At 36.2% G+C, this 27,145-nt stretch overlaps 1 protein-coding gene and 1 pseudogene across 1 annotated transcript; both read left to right on the forward strand.

Moving 5' to 3' along the window:
• The first annotated feature begins 2,211 nt into the window (after positions 1 to 2,211).
• Positions 2,212 to 4,620, forward strand: LOC142641350 (heat shock 70 kDa protein 4-like; annotated as a pseudogene).
• An 8,776-nt stretch (positions 4,621 to 13,396) lies between these two features.
• On the forward strand, positions 13,397 to 21,849 carry LOC142640075 (serine/threonine-protein phosphatase 7 long form homolog). The gene is made up of 5 exons (XM_075814172.1): positions 13,397 to 13,566; positions 20,401 to 20,491; positions 20,599 to 21,365; positions 21,466 to 21,553; positions 21,685 to 21,849. Exons 1-5 carry the CDS (start codon positions 13,397 to 13,399, stop codon positions 21,847 to 21,849), a joined length of 1,281 nt encoding a protein of 426 aa, XP_075670287.1.
• The last annotated feature ends 5,296 nt before the right edge of the window (positions 21,850 to 27,145 follow it).

A 27,145-nucleotide genomic window follows, 5' to 3' on the forward strand; every position in this document is an offset into this window, starting at 1 on the left:
TCTAGTGTAGGATCCATTACTTTCTCTGCCCCCCACCCATGAAAGGGAATAGCTTGTCAAAAAAAAAAAAAAAAAAAGAGAATAACTTTTCATTGCCAAATGACAATTGTGTCTTTTACATGCTACTTTCTTCTGATTCGTTTTGCTTTGCCAAACGTATTTAGGACCAATGGACCATCAACTTTTGAGTTCTAAAAAATATAAAATAGTAAAAATGCCTTTTTTTTTGGGTAATAAAAGATGCAATATTAAACTAAAGTAGAGCATTTAGTGATAGTGATAAAAAATTAAAAAATTAGTTTATCTATTTTATTAACTCAATTTACGACATCTTCTCAAAAAAAAAAAAAAAAAAAATTTAAATTACAATATCTAACATCAAAATTTTTTTTTATTATTTATTTTGGGATAATTACACTTTACCCACCTATAGTTTGCCTCTAATTTGATGTGCCTACCCGTGATTTAAATTTTAAAACTTTACCCACCTGAGGTTACTTCCGTGTAGTCTTTGTTACCCACCTTTGTTAAAAAAAATGATAAATAAGTTTTTTTACACCCATTTTATGTCTCTCTCCTCCCAAAAAAAAAAAAAACAAGATTAAAATATGATATTAGTTTCTCACAATTCACAAACATGAAGAACATATACAAACGTGAAAAACATAAACTCAGAAAACTAATACAATTTAAATCAAGCAATACCATCAAAGTACAAACCACATATCTATCAAAATACAACTAAAAACACAAGAGAAATAAGATCAAAAAGTGGTATTGACCTCTTCCTCAATTCACACAAATCTTGAAGATGAAGAATATAGACCCAGAAAAATCAAACTCAAATCAACCTCCACAAATATATATTTGCCTTGTTGTCTCTCTTTCACCACAATGGTTACTAATTTGTTTAAAGAAAAAACAATCAATGGCTGACCACTCACACCTGTTCTTCTTCAACAATCTCTCTAAACCCCAAACCAAGCCATGGTCAACCACTCACAGCACATCTCTGCCACTCCAACACCACCTTAGATGGTGGTTCTCAAGCTCGAACCTCCCTCTCACCTGAATCTCTATCTCAACCCGATCTCAGCCACCACCATCTCTGCACTTCTCTACCTGATCTTTCCAAACCTAACTCTCAAACTCACTCTTTGATCTACCATCTAGGAGGGACATAAGTGGCACGTGGAGCTCCAAACAATGGTGTGGAGGCCCTGCACAATCAGACCTCACGTGTACTTTGCTTCACAATCAGACCCACTCAGATCTGCCTCCGCACAACCTCAAAGTGCTCTATGTGGTATTTTTTTTATTTTTTTTTATTTTTTTTATTTGTGCTCTACGTAATTTGTATCAATTTTTTTTTTTTTTTTTATTTTATAATTCTTATTGATGTTGTATTTGAAAGTTGGTGGTGTGTGTTAATGTAGGAACTATCTGGAATTGCTCCCTCAAATCCCAATTTTCGCGGTGGTTTGTGTGTTTGGATTTGAGTTTTTGGTTGGGTTTAGATCTCGTTGTTGCCGGCGTTGGGTATGTTGTGGTGGATCTGCTGGGTTTGTGTGTTTAAACACGCAAGACATCAATTGCAAAAGAAAAAGCATATTCATTGAGTGAATCAATCAAATCAAACTCCACACAACATTTGGGAGTAAGTGTGTTTTGATCTGTTTGGGCTTTGGTTTTTTGAATATTCTGTGTTAGAATAACGGCTGAGGGAGAGGTGAGTTACGGTAAAGTAACGGTGAGAATCACAGGTGGATAAAGTGTCAAAATTTAAACTATGGGTAGGCACATCAAATTAGAGGCAAACCACAGGCGAATAAAATGTAATTATTCATTTTATTTTTTTATTACTTCATTAAATATTTTTTCTTTATTCATACTTTATTCTTTCTTTATCTCTCTTCCTCTTTGATTCTTTACTATAAACTTGTAAAGGTAACAGTTTACTGTACATGATAAGCAAATTTTTTTCTCTGTAAATAATAAGCAATTTTTTTTATAGATATATTCGACTACCATTTTGGCTTTCTTTTTAGTATTTGGGATGCTAAAACCATTGTGAGTGCGCACATTCTCTCGGAGAATCTGCCCATACAATCAAATTACAACAATAGCTTATATCTGAAGGGGAACACGAACATCAAAAAGCATAAAATCTGATTATCAAAAAAAAAAAAAGGCGCATAAAATCTAGTGCTGCACAGCTTCAGCTTTGGCAAGTCGACAATTAATCTGCACACTCATTAGCTTCCCTGAAGCAATGCCTAATCTTTACTCTAAAAGTGCCTCATAGTCTATTTTTATCTACTTTAGTTTCGGTTTACCAAAGTATTTGGGCTTCTCGTTCCCGATGACGATGTCGAAACAAGGAGATGGTCCGGCGATTGGGATTGACCTGGGAACAACGTACTCATGCGTGGCAGTGTGGCAACATGAAAGAGTAGAGATAATAGTGAATGATCAGGGTAACAGGATCACTCCCTCCTATGTTGCTTTCACTCCTAAGGAGCGCTTGGTCGGTGAGGCCGCCAAGAACCAGGTCGCCAGGAACCCAACCAACTCTGTATTCGGTAACCTTGATCAAAGGTTTTTTTTTTTTAAATGTAATTCTTAAGTACTTACTGTTCTACTCCCATTAATAAAAAGGTTACTCGTGAATATAACTTTGATCACATCCACTGTTAGCTCACGACATTGAATAATAATACCAAATAATTTTAAAATTTTTTTTATTAAATTGTGATTGGGTCAAACAGTACTAGCTAAAGCTGCAAATTAATTGTTAATTTTACTTTTCTTATTTCGTTTTTATTAGGCCTATATGAGCTAGAAAATGTCTCTTTCGTTCCTTAAATTCACAAATAAATATAAATTCGAAAGAAATGAAAATTTTTATTTTCTGCTCTTTTATGCTTTACTGTTGTCAAATCATTTATTAATTCCTTAGAAAGGTATTGTCATGTAGATGCGAAGCGATTAATTGGTAGGAGATTCAGCGATCCCTTAGTTCAGGAAGATATGAAGCTTTGGCCTTTCAAGGTCGTTGGTGGTCTTGGTGACAAGCCTATGATCGTTGTCAACTATAAGGGCGAAGAGAAGCGCTTTTCTGCGGAGACAATCTCATCTATGGTCCTTAGAATGATGCGTAAGATTGCCGAAACCTACTTGGGCACAACTGTGAAGAGTGCGGTTATTACTGTCCCCGCCTACTTCAATGACTCCCAGCGTAAGGCTACAAAGGAGGCTGGAGGCATTGCAGGCCTGAATGTCCTGCGTATAATCAACGAACCAACTGCTGCAGCCATTGCTTATGGTCTAGACAAGATTGCAGATAGCATTGGCAAGAGTAATGTCCTTATTTTTGATTTGGGTGGTGGCACTGCAGATGTCTCGCTACTTACCATTGAAAAGGGTGTCTTTGAAGTGAAGGCCGTTGCTGGAGACACTCACCTTGGAGGTGAGGACTTTGATAACCGAATGGTAAAGTACTTTGTTGGAAAATTTAAGCGGCAACACAAGGTGGACATTAGTGGGAATTCCAGAGCTCTTACGAGGTTGAGAACTGCTTGTGAGAAAGCAAAGAGGATTCTTTCTTCTGCAATGGAGACTAGCATTGAAGTCGATTCTTTACACGATGGTATTGATTTCTCTTCAACTATTACCCGTGCCTAATTTGCAGAGCTCAACATGGATTTGTTCAGGAAGTGCATTGCTATTGTGGAGAAGTGCTTGGCTGATGCTAATATGGATAAGAGCTGTGTCCATGTTCTTGTTCTTTCAGGTGGTTCTTCCCGAATCCCCAAGGTGCAGCACTTGTTGCAAGATTTCTTTGATGGAAAGGAGCTTTGCAAGAGCATTAATCCAGATGAGGCTGTAGCTTATGGAGCAGCTGTTCAAGCTGCAATCTTGACTGGTATGAAAAATGAGAAACTTCAAGACATCGTACTCTTAGATGTCACCCCTCTGTCCCTTGGTATTAGGGTTGATATAATGGAAATGAATATTGTGATTCCAAGGAATACTGCCATTCCCACCAAGAAGGAGGGGATCTACGTCACACGTGGTGACAACCAAACTTCTATGTTGTTCTCTGTTTACGAGGGTGAGAGAGCTAGAACTTGTGACAACAACTTATTGGGACAATTTGAGCTTTCTGGCATTCCTTTAGCACCCAGGGGTGTTACTCAGGCAAAAGTTTGTTTTGATATTGACACTAATGGTATCCTGAATGTTTCTGCTAAGGAGATGACCACTGGTGTAATGAGGAATATCACCATCACTAATGATAAGGCAAGACTGTCCAGTGAAGAGATTAACAGAATGGTCCAGGATGCAGCGACATACAAGGCTGAAGATGACGAACACAGGAAGAAGGTCAAGGCTAAGGATGCTTTGGAGAACTATACCTACAACATGAGGAACGCTATCAATAATGAGAAGATTGGCGCCAAGCTTGCCCCTAAAAGTAAGAAAAAAATTAAAGATGCTATTGAACAGGTGATTGAGTGGTTAGATGGCCTCCAGCTCGTGGATTCAGAAGAGTATGAGGGCAAGCTGAAAAAGCTTGAGAGCATCTGCAATCCCATCATTTAGAGAATTTATAGATAAAAATAAAATTGGGCAGCACCTCTCAACAGTGCAACATATGTTAGGCCACAAATCGTGTTACTAGTGTGACTATTTCGACTTTATTTGTCCAAACCTTTTAACTCTATTATTTTCTTGCTAATTTGTCCTTGGTTGAAAATTTTTGACTTTATTTTTGGTTTGTCATTTTATGTCCACTGATAAGGTTGAGCCTCAACCTGTCTAGCTCGAATGGGGATTAATCCCAGTAAAAGCCCCAGTTTGTTTGAATTTTAGAGTCTTAGATTAGATTAAGAAGCCATATGAATTGATAAATGGTTAGCTCTGACTCTGCTCATGGAGAGGATAAATTGCCCCAGTTACGAAGCCTTTGTGAAATGTAACCTGACCCTGAATTTATATAAAGAAAAAAAAAAAAATCCAGATTCAAGGATATGAGAACTTTCTATTTTTCGTTTTGAGAGAAATAGTGGAGAGCAACAGATCCTTAATCAATCCAGATACCAACACTGGGATTTCTATATTCTATGGAAAGTCTAAGGGTGCGTTTGTTTGAGTGTAAAATAATTTCAGGTGAAAATATTTTCGGGAAAGGAAAATAATTTCTAGTGTTTGGTGGCATTTAAAAAAATACTTTGAAAAATATTTTTTCATGTTTGGTAGTGTTATTGAAAATACTATAGAAAACACATTTTCTACTTGTTGTCCACATTTTCTCACATATTCTCAGCTTCCAAACAGATATATAATATCATTTCTCAATACAGAAACACAAAACAAACAAAACCCAAAAAAAAAAAAAAAATCATCAAATCCGGTCAGAGAAGAACGAAGAGAGAGAGAGAGAGAGGCGACTGGGTTTGACGTTGAGGCGAGATTGCGCAGCGGAGGTGAAGGCTAGCACGATCAGACCGGGTTCATCGGAGATGGGCTTGAGCGTTGAGGCGGCGTGAATCAGATCGGCGATGGCGAAGGCGTGATCTTGAAGGCGCGATCTCGCCGGCGCCTTCTTGAAGGCACGATCTCCCCGGCGCGGGTTGGGGTGTGATCTAGTGCGATCTCTCTCTCTCTCTTTGCGTGTCTGAGTCCGGAAATGGTTTGAAGTGAAAATAGAAATGTAAAACAATTTCTGGGTTAAAGCCTTTATTTTATGGTCAAATGAAATGCTTTTCCGGAAAATTCTATTTTCCATGCGCAACCAAACACACGGTGAGGTGTAAAATGATTTCCTGAAATGGTTTGAAGCCAAAACAAACGCAGCCTAAGTGAGGATCATAAGCTTGTTTTGCCATAAAAGACGAGGAAGGCAGCCTTAAAGTTTTCCCTCCCCACGTTTTCCTTTACAAGTCAACTTGAATATGCAGTTGTAATTGATATAAGTTAATAAAAGCAAACTGTGCCTCCAAATACAGTTCGTCATGTACAATTTTGAATTTTGTGAAAATAAAAGATGCAATTTTTTTTTAATTACTAAAGAACAGAGGAATTGATGTCGGAACACCCTTATGCAGGTGCCATTAGGTTTTAATTTGGTAAATGCCTTGTGACAAATTAAGGGTTGTATTTCAATGTATGTAAGTAGTGAATAAGTCTTTTACAATGTTTTTTTGAAGAAATTGAAGACAAGCAAGCTTGCTTAAGTAAGTTCTAGATTGCTCGAGCGATTATTATTTGAGAAACAGAAATTTTGTGTGACACGAGTTATTCACTTGAGCAAATTTCTTAGGTTTTGTTTCCTTAGTGCAACTCGAAGACTATATTTAAGTTTTTACACTATAAATCTCATGTTGTGTGATCTTTAAAAAAATGGTGGTCATATTGAGACCGATACCAAGGATAGAACTAGGAATTTGTCTCAAGACCAAATATATTAATATTTTTTTTTATCATATAAGAATAGGAAATATACAAAAATTCAAAAAACAAGTAATATATGAAATTTTAAACTAATAATTTTTTCAAGTATTAGCAAAATAGAAACAAAATAAAAGCCACAAATAACTATTTCTTAATATATTTCAACTCAATCATATGATATATTAAAATAGAACTCAATTTTTTTTTCCTGAAAACCATTTATGATTATTTTTGTACAAACTTTGCAGCAATTTCAATTTTTGAAGACAAGCAAGCTTGCTCAAGTAAGTTTTAGATTGCTCGACTGCTTGCTCGACTGCTTGAGCAATCATTATTCGAGAAACAGAAATTTCATGTGACACTCATGGTCGCTTGAGCAAGTTTCTCAGATTTTGTTTCCTTTGTACAACTTGAAGACTATGCCTCTGTTTGGATAGAGACGAAAAATTAAAATTACTTTACTATTAAGCTTATTTTTAGTACTATTCATGGGCCTCATTGCATTTTTTGGTACTATTCATGAGCCCCACTGCACTATTTCAACTAACTTTTACCCTTATCTATAGTACTTTTAGCAATAAGTTTTCAGTTTCAGCAAAATAAGCGGTATCCAAAAAAATCCTATATTTGATTTTTTTTTAATAGTTTACACTTATATAAATGGCATGCCACATGACCTTTAAAAAAATGGTTTAGTTTACCTCCAGTGCTTTTTTAACTGGATGTCTCCTTTTATTTTAAATACACAATGACAAGTGGCAGTGAGTTTTAGAGCTTGTTTGGATTGGATGAGTTTTGAGAGATATCACTCAATTTTCTGTTTCCATTATCCAAATCATATGGGTTCCACAGATGATGGTTTGTTTGGATGAGTTTTGGATGATGGTTTTCGTTACTCGGTGATTCAAAAATGGATTACAATGATGGAAAATGAAAACAGCTGAAAGCTGTTTTCAAAACTCAAAGACCATCACTTAGTGGCATGTCCGAAAATAATTGAAGATTGTAGGCCCCAAAAGTCAATGCATTGTCACATCCGGAACAGGTTGAGTTATTACCGTTGGAGCTTCTTTGTTTCATTTCAGTTCTCCCCAAAATTTTTGCTGAAAATTTTCCCTGTTCTCACTTCCCTCTCTCAGCCTCATTTTCACTTCCCCGGCGAGCTAGCTCCATGGCACCACACTCCGTGATCAAAGCATTGAACCAGGCCTGAGAAGGACACAAGCTCTGAAGAACAACGTGTGATCGAAGCACTGAACCAAGCTTGAATCTTCACCGGTGAGTCTACCGAGCTCTGTCACCCTATCCATACCTCTCTCTCCCTCTCCCGGGTGTAATATATATCTCCCAGGTGCAATATATTTCTCTCTCTCCCTCTCCATTTTCCATGTCCATGGTCTGGTTTGGGTTTTTTTTGGATGTGAAAGGGGGTTTTTGATTTAAAGTACTGATGCTGGTTGTGGCTTATGAGACATGTTGATTGAATTCTTCTCATATGGATTTTTAGGGAAAAGTTCTATTATCTTACTCTAATACCATAGGTCCAAAACAGAGCATGTAAGTGAAAAAAAAAAAATCAAAAAATCATTTGTATTATACTCTTAACAACATATGACCATAGCAGAGAGCGTACTAAACTACTAATCATTTTGTAGTCATCAGATATATTAAAGTAATGATGTTGGTTTGGGTCTTTATGAATTTCTTAAGTTCTACCTTTTTTTTGAACCCGAAGTGTTAAATCCTTCTTTGAAACATTTTATATTTTAGTATTGGACTATTGGATGCATTGAAATATTAAAATACGGATGTTGGTTTGGGTCTTTATGAATTTCTTAAGACATAGAAGTACTGATTTAATGTCCTAAGTACAAGGGTCAGGTAATGCAGAGGAGCAATAACCAAACAATATTTTCCTCTCAAGAACAAAAAATGCCCTTGTTTCAACTATTCCAAGAAGAAATCCTAGTTTTGACTTTGCATATGTGATTTTATATTCATGGGGTTTAGTTTACCATTCTGCCTTGAAGAGAAATATGTGGTTTTTCTTTTTTTTACTCCATTCTAATTAGTGCAGCATGTTTTAGTTGATTTTCTCTGCAAATTATGTCACTAGTAGTAGGTAGTATCTTTTCCTTTGATTTCTTTACATCTTAGTACTGCAGCTGATTGTGAAACTGGCACCTGAAGAATTATGAAATAAATTGCTTTCTAAATAGGTTTTCTTGTCTTCTTCACTTAAGTTGAGTGGTTGGTTAGAGTAGGGGTGTGCATGGGTCGGGTTGAACTGGGTTGAAGGGATTTTTTGACCCAACCCACCGTGATGGGTCAAAAAAAATTCAACCCAACTGAGCCCATCACATAAGTCCAACCCAACCCAACCCAACCCAACCCACATGGGTCAAGTTGAACCCATGGGTTGGACAATTTTTTTTATTTTATTTCTAAATTGAGTAGAAAAAAATATAAATATAAATATATTAAAAAACCCAAAGTTTAGTATCAATGTAACTCCTTAAAGGCAAACAACACTAATGACTAAACAACAATGTAATTTACTAGAGTTTGTGTGAACTAATTGACTTTTATATAAGATAGGAAGAGCTAGTTATTTTGAAAATTTTATTAATTATATAATATTATATATATATATATATATATATATATATATATATAAAATATATGGGTGGGTCAGGTTGGGTTTGGCGGGTTTGAAATTTTATGACCCAAACCCAACCCAACCCAACCTGCTATCAAAATTTTTTTTGTAACCCAGCCCAACCTACCAAGCCTAAAAACCGACTCAACTGGATGGGTTGGGTTGGGTTGGGTTGGGTCGGTTTTGGCGGGTTGGCTGCACACCCCTAGGTTAGAGATTCAAGTGGCCCATTCATAGAACTAGGAATATACAAATATTAACATATGCAATTGTGTGGGGAAATTTGTATTAGACGGCACAAGAAACTCAGGATGCTGATGAAAAAATGTGGCCCGCCCACATTGAACACATTTTCATTGACCTTATGGTCGATGAACAACAAAATGGGAATATGGAACATGGTGTCTTTAAGCCCAAAGCTTGGCTATCAATTACGAAAACCCTAAATAAGCAAACTAGGAAGAGTTTCTCCCCTAAGCAAGTGAAAAGATAAGCATAATAGGCTTAGACAAAAATAGAGAAAGTGGGGCCAGCTTTTGAGGCATACTAGGTTGGGGTGGGATGAGACAACCCAATTGGTTACTGCATCTGAGGAGGTGTGGGTTAATGTGGTTGCAGTATGTTATATTTACTACCTTAATTCTTTGTATATTTGTTTTGTAATTTTCTATTTCATATTAACAGGATTTTGATGTATATATTGTCATTTCAAAAGGATAATAAGGCAGCTACATTACGGAATAAAGGGTGTCCTAATTATGACAAGCTGAAGCAACTTTTTTCCCCTAATACTGTAACCGGTTCCCTTCAAATTTCCTTAAAAACGCCAGCCCCAGATAGTGATGAAGAGCATGTCCTGAAGGAGGAACTTGCCAATGAGGCACGTGAGGCACGTCGTACCCAGTTGGATGATGATGATTGCTACAATCCCAACATGGAGGGCATAACCCAAGACAATCCCACTGTTAATGAGCAAACCCAACATGCGGACAAACGTTCGATGGTTGAGCCTAATACCAAGGGGAAGAAGGTTGCCAAGAAGAATGATAGGGCTAGTGAGATGACCATGGCTCTTCAAGAGTACACTGCCTTGGAAAGGGAAAGGTTTTCCAACAAAAAGGGAAAGTTTAGTGGTAGCTCTGATCATGTTGCACAATCCGCCGGTGGTGGCGATCCTTGCTCGCTTGGGAGAGCTTTAGAAGTGCTGAACTAGTATAAAGATCTTGATGATGACACCTATGTTAACATCGTCGAGGCTCTCCAAAAGAAAGAGAAAAGGGTGTTGTTCATGGGCATGCCAGAGCATAGGAGGAGAAGGTGGATGGAGTGCCACGCTCAGCAGCCGAATAATTAATGGGGATTGCTTTTGTGATGTTTTGTTATGTGACACTCTATGTAAATCACTTCGTTTAGTTTTTAAGTACTATTTAAGGACTTTATGTGTGTGTGCTTGGACAATGTTCGACGTTTGGTTTTATTTCTCTTATTCAGTTGAACACTTTTATTTAATGTAGTTTTATTTTAATGTTAAAGTGGTGTGAATTATGCCTGTGAATTTGATGTTATTTAAATTAATGTGTGGGCTTTGTTATGTACTTGGTGTTTTTTTTTATAGTATTATATTTTTTTTATAATATTTGTTATTTAGTTCATGTTACTTGCATTGTAAGGTGAGTTTAGCTAACATTATTGCAATTCCCTTAGTACTTTATATTAATTTGTTTGTTTATATATTTCAATATCTTTGGTTCTAATGCTTTGGTTTTTGTAGGGTATAGGTATAATGGTCTCCCTCAGTGATCCTTTCTGGCAGTATGATTTTGACGATGCTTATTTTAACTCCGACAATGATGACATGGACATTGGTGGTTGTGGTGATGACATGGACACTAGTTTCAGTGATGATGACATGGATATTAGTGACTGTGATGATAATATGACCACTGGGAAAGACACGGATTCGAAGTACGATAGCGAGGAGGAGGAGTTTTGGTTTGTATTTCCACTTATTAGCGAGATGGTCGCATATTTCCAATGGCATTATGACAAGCGCCCACAACATACTAGCATTTTGAGTGGAAGCGATTATATGGCTAAAGTGAGAGATGACAATCCTACCAATTGTCATGACATGTTTTGCATGACACTAGATCTATTCTATCACTTGGTTGATGAGCTGAAACATTATGGGTACTTGAAGGAAGGGAAGGGGTGTGTTGACGTGCAGGAGGCAGTGGCCATATTCTTGTCCATCGTCGGCCATAATACTCGAATGCGACCTGTGGCAGACAGATTTCAACATTCCACTGAAACTGTGCACCACAAGTTCCGCAGGGTGTTGCGGGCTATCCACACATGGGGCCAACATTTAATCAAGCCCAATCCAAATGTGGTAGGCCTTCTAGAGCATTTACGGGGGAACAACAAGTATGACCCTTGGTTTGAGGTAAATGATTCATAATATTAGTTCTTCCAAAATGGTTATTCACACATTACTGTATAGTATTTCAACTAATCGGCACTATTTATTGTAGAGAAGCATAGGAGCCATCGGTGGAACACATGTTAGTGCTCGGCCTTCAGCGGTAAGACGCCAGCCTCACAGGAGTCACAAGAGCACTGTTACAACCAACGTCATGTGTGCATGTGACCATGACATGTGGTTTACGTATGTCCATGGTGGTTGGGAGGGAAGCGCCAATGACTCCAGGGTGTTTGAAGAAGCTATTAAATACCCGAAGCATGGCTTCCCATGGCCACTGGAAGGTATGCGTCTTTAACTTAAATTTCTGCCTCATATGTATTGCAGCCTTTAAATTTTCGCTGCTACAAGCAAGCAGCAGCTAGTCCTCTGTTTTCGTGACCAAGTTGTGATTGAAAATGAGAATTGTATATTGATTGAAGTAATCTGTACATATATATACTAAAGGACCCAAAACACAGTTGTAACTTTTCATATTTGTTGCACTGTGTTGTAGCTTGGGCTGCACTGGTGTGGCAGCTAGTGCACTAGCTGCTGCACTATGTAAATTTGTTAGTTGTGTTGCCCATTGCTGACAAGAATAGAGTTATTTATGACAAGGATTGATGGTCAAAGTAATATGTAGTAAAAATTCTTACTGTTGCAAGTTCTTGGTGAGTCATGATTTTGGCTTTGAGTTAAGCTTGATGCAAATTGAACCACTACAATAAAACAATGGTGTTTTTCAATGGGAACACAGATGATAAGCACTTTATCTTTTAAAGGTATAACTATGTTATTTGAATTTGTTAGTGGTGGTTGCATGCTGTAGAAAAGAACATAGTTATTTATAATTAGATATTAATACTTATCATGTATACTATCTATAACTAGATGCACTGAAATAGTACTGCACTCATTTTGAATAATACAACAAACTCTACTTTTGTTCTTATAGATCATCATTTACTATGCTGCTTGCATTTTTTTTGGAAGTGGGAACAATGGTTCTATCAAATTTTCAAACAAGAACAAAGCTTCACTTATTTTCTCTTGAAGTTTGCATTCAAGTCTGTGATCCACTGTCAATTCTTATTGCAAAGTCACATATCACTAGTTTCAGAAGTATGGTACATTATTTGATGAAGAGAGATTATAGGATGGGAGCTTAAGTTTTAGCTACTTACATAATATGTTAGGGACAACACAATAGTCTATCTGATGTCCATTATAATATTCAAACAGTAAAAAGAAGGTAGGCCATGGTAGAAGAGGTGGTAAAATTTGATTATACTCAATACAATAGTCTATCATCTGCTGCACTGTGTTGCAGCTTGGGCTGCACTGGTGTGGCAGTTAGTGCACTACTTGCTGCACTGTGTTGCAGCTTGGGCTGCACTAGTGTGGCAGCTAGTGCACTATTTGCTAAATTAGAATATAGAGGCTTTGCTGATTATTTTACTGATTTAACCCCTTATTATTACTGATTTAGATATGCTATTCTTGTAGGTTCCTATTACTTGGTTGATTCGGGGTACCCCATTGGTGCATCGTTTCTTCCACCACATAAGACCACCCGATATCATGCCCAAGAATTCAAGAAGAGGAGTACTAGGCAACCAAAATCGGGGAAAGAGTTGTTTAACTATAGACACTTTTCATTGCGCATGGTGACTGAGAGGGCTTTTGGAGTCTTGAAGGCTCGCTTTCCCATCTTGAGCAACATGGCGAAGCAATATTGTCAGCATTTGGTTGTTTCTGTGTGTTGTGCGTTGCATAATTTTATACGCATCAATAATTGAAGAGATGTACTGTTTAACATGTGGGAGAACCTTGACGTTGATAGGGATGATATGCAAACTGGAAACAATGGAGATTCTCTTGAGTCGAGTGCAAGTGCTGAAAGGAGGCATGTGAGGGAGATGTCTAATGCGGCGAAGAGAGTAATGGGTGAATTCAGGGATGATATAAGTGAACGCATGTGGGACAAGTACGTGCGAAGTCGACGTTAATGGTTGGCATGTCTAAGGATTCACCCTTTTTGTTGGGACTTTTGTATAGAGCTAATACCCATTCCTATGACTTTTTGTTGGGACTTTTGTATAGGTCTAGGTACTGTGACTGGAAGTCACTTAGCATGATACATGATGTATTCTTTTGGACATTATGATGCATTTTTTTGTAAATTTAGATTAATTGTAGACATGCTTACATGTAATGGCTAATGTCAATAACCTATTGACATTTTTGATGTAATTCTCTTTGGCAATTTTAAAGTAGGTGTATGTAATACCTATTGGTAATGTAAGTACAGGCGAACATGCTTATACGCATTTTATATGTAATACTTTTTCGCAATGGAGTATTTTTCAAGGACCATATATTGTGTATGTGATATGATTACATGTAGATAATTATGTATGTGATATGTATGCGATATGTATGCAATATGTGTATGTGATATGGTTAAAGGCAGTTTTAGTCTTTTGTAAGGGGCTTGGACCATCAAACATCAAAAAATATTGCCACTATTATAAGGAAATTTCACATTACTTAATTGCATACTATGAAATGCATAAAGTAGTTCACCATAAAAAAAAAAAACAAAAAAGAAATGCATAACACACGTGATCAGTAATGTACATAACATAGGTGACGATGTGTTATATCACCCTGGAACTCAAAACAAGGCATGTAATCATTAATGTACATAACACACGTGACTGTAAATGGGTCATGGCAGACGCAGTTACGTATGGCCATGGCCCCCTAAAACAGTAGAGAATACAAAATAAACCCCAACTACAGTCCAAGAAAAAAGTAAAGCTAGCCTATACTTGTAGACCTTGTCTTCAGCAATCTAGAGTGTGAGCTTAGTTTTTTCAGCCTTGTGCTTTGCAATCCTTAACTGCTACCGTGTTTCTGCTTCCATTGAATGAGCCTCATCCCTTTCGTTTCTTGCAGTCGCTGCCTCGGCCTTATATCTCATAAACCTTTCATGGACAAGTGGTGCTATTGCGTGGCCACGTGGGCATGTGTTCTTGTCCAACCATTTGAAGAACTTACATGCCTGATCGGAGTCCTGCATACAACATTGAAGGACACAATAAATGTTTTGCATGGTGCTAAACAATGAATATAATATATAAAAGCTATAACACTCTTCATGATAATAATTAGAAAAACAAATAAAAAGAATCACGTAATACTAACCGGTGACCATGCTGACAGCCATAGAACCGCCTACCAAAATTACGGATAGATAGGGAGGTCCTTTCCACACACCAATCCATATCACACATATGGCCGCTAGAAGTGGACTCATATGTAGTGGTAGAAGACATTCCACTGCTGAAGAGTATAATAAAAAAGAAAAGAATAGATGTGTCATCCACCACTCAAGACAAGGTGCTTAAGACATTCCACTACTCAAGACAAGGTGCTCAATAAAATTTTTTTTGATCAATTTAGGTATAAACCGGGGTTTTGTGTGTGTGTGTGTGTGTGTTAGTGTTGTACCCTTAGATTTTGGACAAAAGCTTGGTTGTTGCTGTTGTTGTTGTGCCCTTGAAAATCATGTTGTGTTTGATAACTCAAGTTCTTTGCTGCTTGCATCTGAATTATGGCTGACTTTCAACTTTACTTAATTGGAAATTGAAAACAGTGTTTGATGTAGAAATTTTGGGTTGATTGGAGTTTAAACGCAAAAAGTATTGAGAATTAGGTTTGAGATTTAATAGACTAATAGATATGTTCACAAGTTTGATTTCTAGCTGAATAAACCATCAAAATATCTAGTTGAATGAAAAAACACATAGAAGAAGCTTTTAAGTTCAAAGCTTGAATCCAAACTCCAAAGATTTTTTTTTAATATGCGGACTTGAATCTAAAGATATACAAAATGTAAATGCATCATAGATTCATCCTCCTTCAGTTTTCATGGTTCTCGGCTTCCTCTTTAAGAAATTAGCAACAAAAACTGTATATCTTCGTTTTGAACTTTTAGACAAGTTGATACGAAAAAAAAAAACCAACTTCATACTCCAATACACACAGAACCACATTATACTCCAATACACACGATCACAGCACATCGAATCAAGGACCTTAAACCATTGTGTTCTTCGTAAAAAGTTTTTTCATCTATAATAGAAAAGTACCAAATAGGATTGAGGTATTTTCAGGGTAATATTACTTCAGCAAATAAAAATTCGAACACAATGTAAACAATCCATAAAATTTGTAACAAATTCAAAGCCTCTAAACCATCTATTTGAAAGGGTAAGTATAATAATAACATATAAACAAAAAACAAACCAATTTATTATTTTCTCACCAACCAAAAAACAGGGAAAAACAAAGGCAAAATAGAAATAGAGCTAAAATCTAATAGTTTTCTCAAAACCCAAATGCCAAACACACAAATCAGATAAAGAAACAAGTTGAGAGAGTACAAAAAGGGATGAGGTAGCACCTAATTGGGTCGGTGGAGATCTTCTGTGACAAAATAGGGAAATGGGTCACGTTTCTTTATGCTCGTCGGCACTGCTGGGTCACGACGGAGGAAATGGCGTCGCCGGTACACGTCGAAGAGATGGGTGTTGTTCACTGGTTACGGTTCTGACGAGGCGAGGGAGCTTCTGAAATTTTTATAGGTTCGGGTTCGGGTTTGGGTTTTGGGAGAGGCACTCTGTTGAAAGGGTGAAGGGGAAATGAAAAGTGAAGGAAATGGGAAACCGTGTTCGCGGGTAGTCTAACATAAGGGTTTGACTTGGTGATCAGGTATGGGTCCTACAAAAAGGTTGAAATATCTGAGTTATGTAAAGTAAAAACAGTGTCCAAACGGTGGGTAGTGAAAATTGGTGTATTTTAAGTGATGAGTGATGAGTGATGAAAATTAAGTGATGAAAAAAAACTAACCAAACAAGCCCCTAATCTCCAACTTTTATTTAGTTAGTGAGTAATGTAACAAATTCTCATTAAAACAAAAAGAGATTTCAATTAAAAATTTATTGGATGTAAGCCAAACCCTTAAAAAAATAGTGGTCATACTAAGACCTATGCCCAGAGACAAAACTAAGGGCACGTTTGGTAGATTGTAACAATAATTATATAAGAATAGGAATATTTATTACAAGGAATTCAAGATATTTTAATGTAATACTTATTACTATTAATTTGTTTGGTGACAACACAATAATAGAACCCTAAAGAAAATGGAATGAAAGCATTTTAAATCAAACTTAATATATATTTTAGAAAATATCTTACTCATATAATTATATTTCTTAAAAAGTAATACTTTTTAAATTTGAAAGAGAGGTTAGTTATTTTTGTATGATTTTTATTTTCATAATTACTATCTGCATATGGAAAGTTTCTTTATTTGGAAATATATTAATTTTATAAATTAATATACCTACTAAGGAATAATTATTACAACCCTTTTAAAGATGAATAATTACTCCTCATTTCAAAGAATAACTATTCATAAAGAATGATTATTTTCGGTAATAAAAATATATCCAAACTACTGAATAGTTAAATTATAGGAAAAACTATTACATTACAATGTTTATTACAATCTACCAAACGTACCCTAAGAATTTGTCTTAGGAGCCAATATATGAATAAAACAATTTTGATCTTTAAGAATAAGAAATATACAAAAATTCAAAAAACAAGTAATACATAAAAATCTAAATATTTATTCACCATTAGCAAATATAAACAAATGAAAGCCACAAATAAATATTTCTTAATACATTTTAACTAAATCATATGATATATTAAAATGGAACTCAATGTTTTTCCCTTCAAAATCATTTATGATTATTTTTGTATAAATTTTGCAACAAATTTTGTACAAAGTTAAACATCTTTGGTTTTATTATAGAATAATTTTTATAAAACTTCTTTTCTAATAATTTGTCAAATTCTTTTTTTTAAAAATTTTTTATCATCAATATATATATAAAAGTAGAGACCTCATGCGGAGTGCATGAGGCCCTGCCATGTGGCGCTTTGTATGAGTATTTTTTCATTTAGCCTTTCACTTCCCATCTTCTTATTAATGATTAGTTTAAGCCATAAATGCAAAAAATTAAAAGATTTGGTTCTACTCCCTTTTCTAACTTCTTGAACTCTTCCACTTTTAATTTCATTAATTTAAAAAATGAAAGGTTTTCTCCATTCAATGTTAGTTTTCATGTTCTTTTATACATTCCAATATTATAAAATATCAAAAGGCCAAAAGAAAAGTAGGACTAGAGCGATAGAGGGTCCATTAGGATAGAACTTATTTTGCTGAAACTGAAAACTGAAAACACTGTATTAAAATAATTTTTAAATGTGTGAATAGTGCTGTGGGACCCATTTTTAATGAAAAAGTTGCTGAAAAGTGAAGTTTGTGGGACCTGTGAACAGTGCACGGGTGCACTGTTCACTGCTGAAAAGTCAAAACATGCGGCTGGAAAAAAAAAAAAAAAAAAGGGAAAGAATCGCAAATGTGGATCCGCAAACACGAATCCAAATGGATACAGAGAGACAAAGAGTGAGATTAGTGTCAAAAAGAGTATGAAATTGGCTTTGGTTTCAAGTGCATATGATCTAAACTTCTTAACAATACTATCAAAGCTTGATACAGTGATTTAACAATATATGGGGTTTCTAAAAGGTATGTGTGTTTTTGTCTTTATTTATATTTTCGAAAGTGTTTAATCTTTGTAAGTGATTAAGGTACTCAAATGTAAGTAAAATTAAATGTGAGATATGAAATAGTATAAGTTTATATTTCTCTGTTCAATTATTGTTTTATTTTTAATCTCTTGACATGTATATTTAGTTTTACGAATTAGAAATTATAAACCTTAAATCTTAGATGTTTAACCTTTAAAAGTTCATGTGTTTTCTTAAAAAAAAAAAAATTCTAAAAAAAAGAAAAGGAAATAATAAAAAATTTATATTGGAAACGTCAAATGTAAGAACTAAATATACGTGTACACTTAATCAAACAAATATATAGTGGCATTTTTAGAGTCTAATTAATTATGGTTACTTATGAATATATTGTGTTACAATTTTTTTTATTCATTATTTTAGTGACGTATGATACATAATTGAAATTAATTTTTCAAACATTATAACACATATAAGTATTATAAAATAACTAATATAAAAAATGCGCATTGCGCGAGACATCCACTAGTTACTATAAGTCTAGGACCCGTTACTTTCTTGGCCCCCACCTGAGGAAGTGAACTTTGAGATTAAGGTTTAAGGGATATAGCTTGTCGTAAAAAAAAAAAAAAAAACTTCCAATATAGCCAAAGAGACAATAGTGTCTCTTACATACTTCTTTCTTTTGTTTCGTTTTGCTTTACTAAAGTAAAAGTATTTTTCCTTCTCAAAAAAAAAAAAAAAAAAAGTAAAAGTATTTAGGACCTTCAACCTTTCAGCTCTGAAAGTGCCTTATATAGGGCAAAATTTGGGAAACAGTACAGGTAGGGAAAAATTTTAGGACGAAAGCATGCGTTCAAACTTAATTCGTTAGTTGGACTCTTTTTGGAAGTCGATTTTACCAAACTCGACTTCCTACTAAAAATAGTTCTGACGTGGATTAAAAAAGAGAGGAAAAAAGCCAGGTAGAAACCAATAAAATCGAGTATATTATACTCGACTTCCATTAAAAGTCGAGTATAATGTACTCGACTTCTATTGTAGTTAAATAAACAGTAGAAAGTAGTAAAAACTACCAAAATCGAGTATAGGATACTCGACTTCCATTAAAAGTCAAGTATCCTGTACTCGACTTCCACTGCAGTTAAATTTTTTTTTTATGTCTTGTAATCCGAGTATCGTATACTCGATTTACCCAAGGTCTTCTTTCTCTACGCCGTTCTTCTCTCTCTCTCTCTCTCTCCGGCGTCTCTCTCTTTCTACGCCGTAACTCTCTCTCTCTCTCCGGTGTCTCTCTCTTCCTACGCCGTTTTCTCCGTCCATCATCAACCAGCAGGTTCGTTTTCTCTCTCTCTCTCTCTCTCTCTCTCTCTCTCTCTAATGTGATTTGTTTCTCTTTATTTATTGGCTGAAATGGGTTTTGATTTGGTTTTTAGGTTTAGTGATTTGGAGATTTGGGTTTAGTTTTTATTTGTTCTTGTTATGCCTCTGAATCGTCTAATTATTTCTTTCTCCCTCTTCCACCTATATAATCTGCCCAAATCATGATTGCTTTTCTATGAGTTTAATAGTATCTTAGTTAATTTGTGTAGATTGCTATCTAGAATGATTCAATTTTTGTAGCTTTCTCAAACAAACTAGAAGTTTTCAGACTTGTCAATTACTAAAAAAAAAAAAATATAAAAATCAGAGACATAGAGAAACCTCACAAAGTCACAAGACTCACAACAACAACAGAAGCACCGACTTAAAACTTCTATACATACTTGTTTTTATTTTATTTGTTCTTGTTATGCCTCTGAATCTTCTAATTATTTCTTTCTCCCTCTTCCACCTATATAATCTGCCCAAATCATGATTACTTTTCTATGAGTTTAATAGTATCTTAGTTACTTTGTGTAGATAGTGCTCTTGAATGTTAGTTGTTTCTTATGTGCTAATGGTTGACTGAAATATGTTAGGATTGATTCAATTTTTGTGTTGGTGGGCAGACGAATGTGGTAGTTCAAGCCAAGTCATTTGTATTGTTTCCCTTGATTAATATTGTTCTAGTAGAGCATAGCTCCTCTTTATCCATCTTATGCTTGAGCTTGACTTTTTGATCTCCTTTTCTTGTTATGCCTTATGACACATAAACTTTTTGCAGCATGACGATAGATCCTGGACCCATTGATCGTAGTGTATTGACGGAACAAGTTAAACATCGATCTGAGTTACTGTGGAACCCTGGGGGACAGGTAATTGCATGAGTTTTATGTAACTATGTATTCATGTCACAACTCTAATTAGCCATAAATACTAAATATTTGCATAAGATTTTCATCTATTGTTATAATATTTGTAGGATCCTCCTGGCACACTGGATTGTCGAAGTCGCCATGAAGAATTAAGACTTCGAGATCCTATGGTAGATGATCGTGTCCTTGCCATTGTGAGGTTGCTTGGTCTAGAGGGTCTGCACTTGGTCCCATCCATACAGCTTGACCATGCACTGATCACTGCATTTGTAGAGCGATGGCGCCCAGAGACCCATACATTCCACCTACCACATGGTGAGATGACGATTACATTGCAAGATGTGGAAGTTATCATGGGGTTGCCCATTGAGGGTGAGGCAATGGTTGGGCCTTCTAAAAGAATTTGGGAAGACGTGTGTGCTGAAATGCTTGGAATTCAAATTCCAAATGGCCCTCAAACTATGCTAAAAGGTCAAAGGATTCTAATACCCGCACTTGTTGAAAGAATCAGACAACCACTACCTCCGAATGCCAATGAGATTCAAGTTCATCAGTATGCTCGCTGTTATATACTAGCCCTACTAGGAGATATGGTATTTCTTGACAAGTACGGAGATAGGGTCCATCTCATGTGGTTAGAGTTCATGCCAAACCTTCGTAACCCACGCAAGTATAGTTGGGGTAGTGCAGCCTTATCATGGTTGTATAGACAGCTGTGCAATGCAACCGACAAGAAGGCAAAGCAGATTGGCGGACCACTGATTTTGGTCCAATTGTGGATATATGTTAGGTTCCCACATATGTCCCCACAAATGGTGCCCCAACCCGAGGGTGTTTATGGTCCACCACTACCACCAATTCCTCTTGCTATGAAGTAAGTATCTATTGCATAATTAGTAAAACTCATGTATTATGCCACATTTTTATACGTAAACGGATAATGCTAATGACCATGCGATGTTACTTGCTTGTAGGTGGGCATGGGCGATGTGTACAAAGAATGCTCCCACGCACGTGCTTTCCGCATATCGCAATCAAATTGCCACGACACGGCCTGACCAGGTATAATATTTATACGTCTATAACATCTTATGTCCTTCAAAAAGTTTTTCATTGCCAACTATTGTGGTACTTGTTATGCAAATTATGGGAAATTATTTGAATGTGATTGCTTTACTTGGTGGCTTTTGTAGGTTAAGTGGGAGCCATACGGAAATGACTTGAGCCACCTTCCTCCTAGTTTTAGCATTGAAGGAAGTAACGTGTGGAGGTCGACCGTTCCACTTATATGTTTTTGGCTTGTAGAGTTCCACCTACCCGATCGTGTCCTGCGACATTTTGGGCTAAAGCAGGAATAACCCACAGATGCTAATACCAATCGTGCTTTGCACAAAATAGATGCGAGGGGCAAGGTAGAGAAAAATTGGTCGGTGGAACATGCAGTCCATATTCAGAAGTGGAATGATCGTGACGAGTACGTTTGTAATGCACTAAGGATGGAGGAGGTGATGTCACGTCATCATCCATATATGGTGTGGTATCATAGAATCACTCGACTGTATATCGACCGCGCTAGTGCTAAGATGGACATTTTGGTAATGTGCATTAATTAATTTTTCACCTATATGTTATGTTTGATGTTATGTATGTGTTGTACTTAATATATGCCTGTGATTTAATGACAGCTTGCAACCCAACTGGCTATCCTCAACTAGTTCAATGAAGAATCTTATGAATATAAGTTCATTAAGAAGGTCCTTGAGGATGTGGATGAGGTTGATCGTATCGATGTGCCAGCCAATGATGAAGCAGCAAACCAGACTGAAATACCAGATGTAGGGCCCAGTACAAGCTTAGCTGCTCCAATGACACGTCATCGACCTGCCCCTACCCCTCCTCTGGCCACTGTGACCCCTGTTCCACCTGTGTCCACCCCTGAGGACACAACCAGCCCTCCCATGCCACCCATCCCTCCCATTGACACTAGATCTCACTCACTATTTACCCATGCTGAATTTGAGTCCTCCCCACACACCACCACCGTTGACCACAACTCATCCACGGCCCCGTCCTATAGCTCCCCCCAGATAGTTATACCCACCCCTAGCCTTCAAACACCCCACGTTGAGCTTATGTCTACCAGCCCAAGTCAAACACAATCACCTCCTACCTCCTCTACCTTGATACATGTTCCACAAGCCACGCATCCACATGAAAGTGACGTTGAGCAAGGGCAAGGTGACCAAGCTGAGCAGCCACAGGATGCAAACGCTGACGCTCCACCCAAACGGAAATCTACTCGCGTCATCCAACCAAGGAGATGCGGCACAGGTTCCCACCTGGTATTCCAAGTGCTTTACTCTGTTTTTAATTCCATATATTTTTTTGGGTTTCTTTGTGCATGAATTTGTTTGTTTGTAACAGCTTAAAATATAACATTATGAGCAGGTAACAGAGCATGTTCCGGCCAAACAATACACTAGATGCAACCAGAAAAGAAGTAAACGAGGGGAGGGTGCATCATGACTATTGAAATCCTATAAGGGCTGCTGCAGTCTTGAGATTGTTATTGTAAGTATGAACTAATTTCCTTTTTCTTTAATGGAAATTTATATTTTTTGGGCTAAACTTTAAAATGCAGCTAACCCTTTGTGAGTTCTGATTTTATAGCCAATTTTTTTTTCTTCTTAGCTAGACTTCTTATGGATATAAGTCCGAGTTTTTCTTGATTTTTTGCTTTACAAAGTTTGGTCTTTTGTTGGGTGGTGAGGGTAGAGTCCACATAGTGGTGCAGTCTTCTTTAGGGGTAGAGTTATGTGAATATGGAAGACTTTAGGAATTCAAGTGAGGAGATGTTCCTGAAGTTAAAAACTGGTACAGAAAACACATGCACCTATGTTGAAGTTATTGTGACTGTTTTGTTTATTTGTAGCTTTGTATTTTGAAATTTTAACTTTTAGTTTCTTCTTTGATGTGGTGATACGGAAGGTTTGCAGGCAGATTCTAGGTGGTGAAGCTTAGAATTTGTTTGGTTTATCCTTTTGGGACTAAGGCATGTTTTTTGTTGCTTTGTTAAGTGATTGTCATACAATAAGCCTAACAGTTAGAGATTGGTAAATCAATAGCACTTATACGTATAGCAACACCACCAAAAATGAAAAAGAAAACATAGCATATTTTCTGACAGATTCAAGAAAAACAGGTTGGTCAGGCTGCATATTTTCTCTGGTATATGTCCAGAAAGCCTATTTTCCTGACTAGAAAGCCTATTTTCTCTGGTATATGTCTAGAAAGCATATTTTCCTGACCAGAAAGCTTGTTCTGCTGAACATAAAGCCCCACGAGGTTCAGCATTTGCGACAAAGATGCAGGAAGTTCACCCATTAAAAAGTAGTTTGAGCCTACACGTGTAAGGGAGTGTTAGAATTATGGTTAAGTGACTAAATTCACCATTTCCTAATAGCATAAGCTTTTGGGAGATTTGGTCATCTAATAGTTGTATACTTTTTTAGGTTATGATATAACTTTGTTTTGATTTCCCTTAAGTTGTCTCTTTACACCTAGAATTGAAAAGGGTCTTTGTTGCACTAGAACTTCCCATTTCTCATCCATTCTAGCTCTAGTAGGGTTTATTTGGAGGTTAATTCTGTTAGTTAACTTTGATCCTACAGGCATGCTTAAAAGAAATATGGTGTATGGAAAGGCACGATTATTGCTTAGACTAAAAAAAAATTGGTTTGCAGTTGAAATTTTTTTAAGAACATCTCATTTTCAGCAATCTAGCATTTAAAAATTAAAGGGATTAATCTTGAGCTTAGTTCCAACAATCAAGTTTGGTGACTGTATTTGTAGGTGTCCATGCTAGATATCACAATATAGTATGGGCCAATATAATTTAATATTGCTAAGAGTTTCAGTCCTTATCTCTTGAAGTGGTAATCACATTTTAATCTCTAAATATCTTTTGATGTACTCATGGTGTTGATTCTGCTTCAGATAACATTATGAAGTGCAAACTGAGCCACATGTGGCTTCCCATTTTAATCATTTTTTCTTTTTGACTCCCCATTGAACCGTCATTATTTTTTTTCTTTCCTTTCTGCCTCTTTTAATAATGGCAAAATTATGACTCTTGTTTAATAGAAAGGTTTGATTGTATACGAGAATGATTATACAAATAAGCATATTTAGGTTTGTGGCTTATGTCTGTATGCCATTTGAACTCTTTTTACAAGTGAAATTTCTTTACATTATACCTTGATTTTAGAATCATGATTTAACATTTTGCCTAGTATCAGTAAAAGGAAAATAGGCCCTGTAGTTTTTTTATATCAGTTAGAAAATGCCATAACAGGATGACAAAGGTATTATGTATTTTCGAGAGGTTACTGACAAGTGTTAAAACACATTTTCTATCCCTTGTGCTCTGCAGAGCCAGTCTTTTTGGAATTAGGGTTTGCCGCCAAAGTAGGTGCTTTTAAATTGGAATCTCATAATTGAAATTGGTATACCATTTAGTCTTTTCCTTCTATGGAATCTCATAATATTCCACTGCATTATAAATTTCTGATTACATAATTGCTTTGAAAAGTGAAAACTCTCAAGTAAAAATTTTCACATTTCTTGTCCCAAAAACAAAACATAGGAACAGTGCGCTACGTGGTCCAAAATTATGTGTATAAAAGAAAAGCTTCTCACTATTACTAACACTAAGAAATTCTAGAGAGCCTTCAGTTACTTCATTGCAGCTAACTGGACGAAGAAGATTCTGAATTTCATCAACCCATTTCTGCTTATGATTCTTGTTCTTGCACTTGAACTCTAGAAGACCTTGTGCAGTTTTGAGGCCGAAATAGACCTCGTCTGAAATTTCCCTTTCTTTTCTATATGGCCATGCAGCAACCTCATCACAAACTCCATAAACAACGCCTAGAAGCAGCATAAAATATTCAATATAACAAAGTGCCCCAAAGAGGGGAAAGTGTAGAGAATTCTACATTGTAAAGAAACCATGGCCAATGAGCTCTAGTTCAAATGTCACCTCCTTCTTTTATAAATGTCACCTCCTTCTTGTTTTTTCTTAAAAAATAATAAATAAATAAATAAGTGAAGAAAATATGCGATAGTGACAACCAGAAACAATGCCAAGTTTAGAGACTTGAAGCTTACACTTATTCTTCTTGGAGAAGGCTCCTCCAACATGTTTGCTTTTGAATTTAAATTCAGAACAGAAAGATTCGTGAGATTTCTAATCTCCTTTGGTATAGTGCCTCCCAGCTCACAGGCCAATCTCCTTAGGGATAAGCTATCTGGTTTGGTTCCATTAAGTTTTGGGAATTATTATCATCAAATGGAGAAATTTAGACTGACAAATAATTTGTATGTTCAATATAGATGAAGGCCAGTCCTCATTTATCCAATTGCAGTGAGAAAATGTGGGTTATATGTGTACAGCAGGCTTGAGACTTGAATATTTGCATTAAGTTAAAAAAAAAAAAATTTAACTGGATCCATTGAAACAATTAGTAGGTTCAATCTCCCCTTTCTTGCGGTTTTGAGGCTACGAGAAGAAAATGGCTTAATGGTTTGTTTAGTGCATTTGTTTTCTCTTAAATGAAATGTGTGTGTATATATATAAGATGCTATGAGAGGGTTTGGATCCAGCTTATATTTTCTGCGTCCACGTTTTGCTTTTTTTCCAAACGGACCCTATATCTTACTAATCTGTCTATGCTGTATATTGTGTTTTATGCAGGCCGCACTTTAATGATAGGCTTCTTCATGGCTTATATAGTTGATAGCTTGACTGGGGTGGGTTTGGTTGACCAAATGGGCATCTTCTTTTGTAAAACTCTACTGTTTATAGCTGTTGTTGGAGTCCTTCTGATCCAGAAGAATGAAGATGTAGAGAATTTAAAGAAACTACTAGATGAAAATTTAAAGAAACTGCTGGATATAACTGGTGCTACAATGAATTTTTTTAAGCAGTGTTTGGTTGTTAATAATGTCTCAATTCCTTTAAGAAAAATAGAATGAATAGATTTTATTTTGTGGGCACCCCTATTTTTGGAGCATTAGCATTATCTGCATTCCACTTCTATAAATTGTACTGTTTGAGTGGAACCCATTGGTATGAATTGGTAAATATCAGTTTTTGTTACGTAGGTGATGAGAATCATGGAGTATTTTTGGATCTGAGGAGAAAAGTATCTTTATCTCACTAGGACAATGTTAACCATGGAGTTTCTAAAAGTAGAGTGGGTGGTGTTTTGAATCTTTAGTTGGAGTATGATTTCTTTTTTGATTGGTAAGTCACAGACGCTCCAATGGGGTTTTGAACCACGACCTTGCTATTCACGTATTTTTGTGGGAGGAGGAAGTGGCATTTGAACTGTAGTGCTCATTGGCTTTAGTTGGGAGTATGATGGAGTGCACTGATTAGTTGTACTTTCCTAGAGGTAAAGTGGTATTCCAGTTCCACCATGGTGTTTGTGGGGAAGCAATTTTGAATGAAAAGACATGGTCTGTTGGTCCAAGAAAGTAGTGAAGGGAAATCATTGAGTGGGATACAAAAGGTTATTTTTCATATTTAAGAGGTAGGTATGATATATACTACTCTCTTGGAAGTAGTAATGTTTCTTCAGTGCAATAACT

Source organism: Castanea sativa, chromosome 6 (genome assembly GCF_040712315.1).
Source record: "Castanea sativa cultivar Marrone di Chiusa Pesio chromosome 6, ASM4071231v1".
In the NCBI taxonomy this organism is placed as follows: Eukaryota; Viridiplantae; Streptophyta; class Magnoliopsida; order Fagales; family Fagaceae; genus Castanea; species Castanea sativa.

What these genes read in the sequence shown, in the direction of transcription:
- LOC142640075 (XM_075814172.1), top strand. Translation starts at nt 13,397, where the DNA reads ATGTGGGAGAACCTTGACGTTGATAGGGATGATATGCAAACTGGAAAC. An exon ending in AGTGAACGCATGTGGGACAA is followed by an intron (nt 13,567 to 20,400) that starts GTACGTGCGAAG and finishes AACTTTTTGCAG; the next exon opens with CATGACGATAGATCCTGGAC. An exon ending in CCAATTCCTCTTGCTATGAA is followed by an intron (nt 21,366 to 21,465) that starts GTAAGTATCTAT and finishes ACTTGCTTGTAG; the next exon opens with GTGGGCATGGGCGATGTGTA.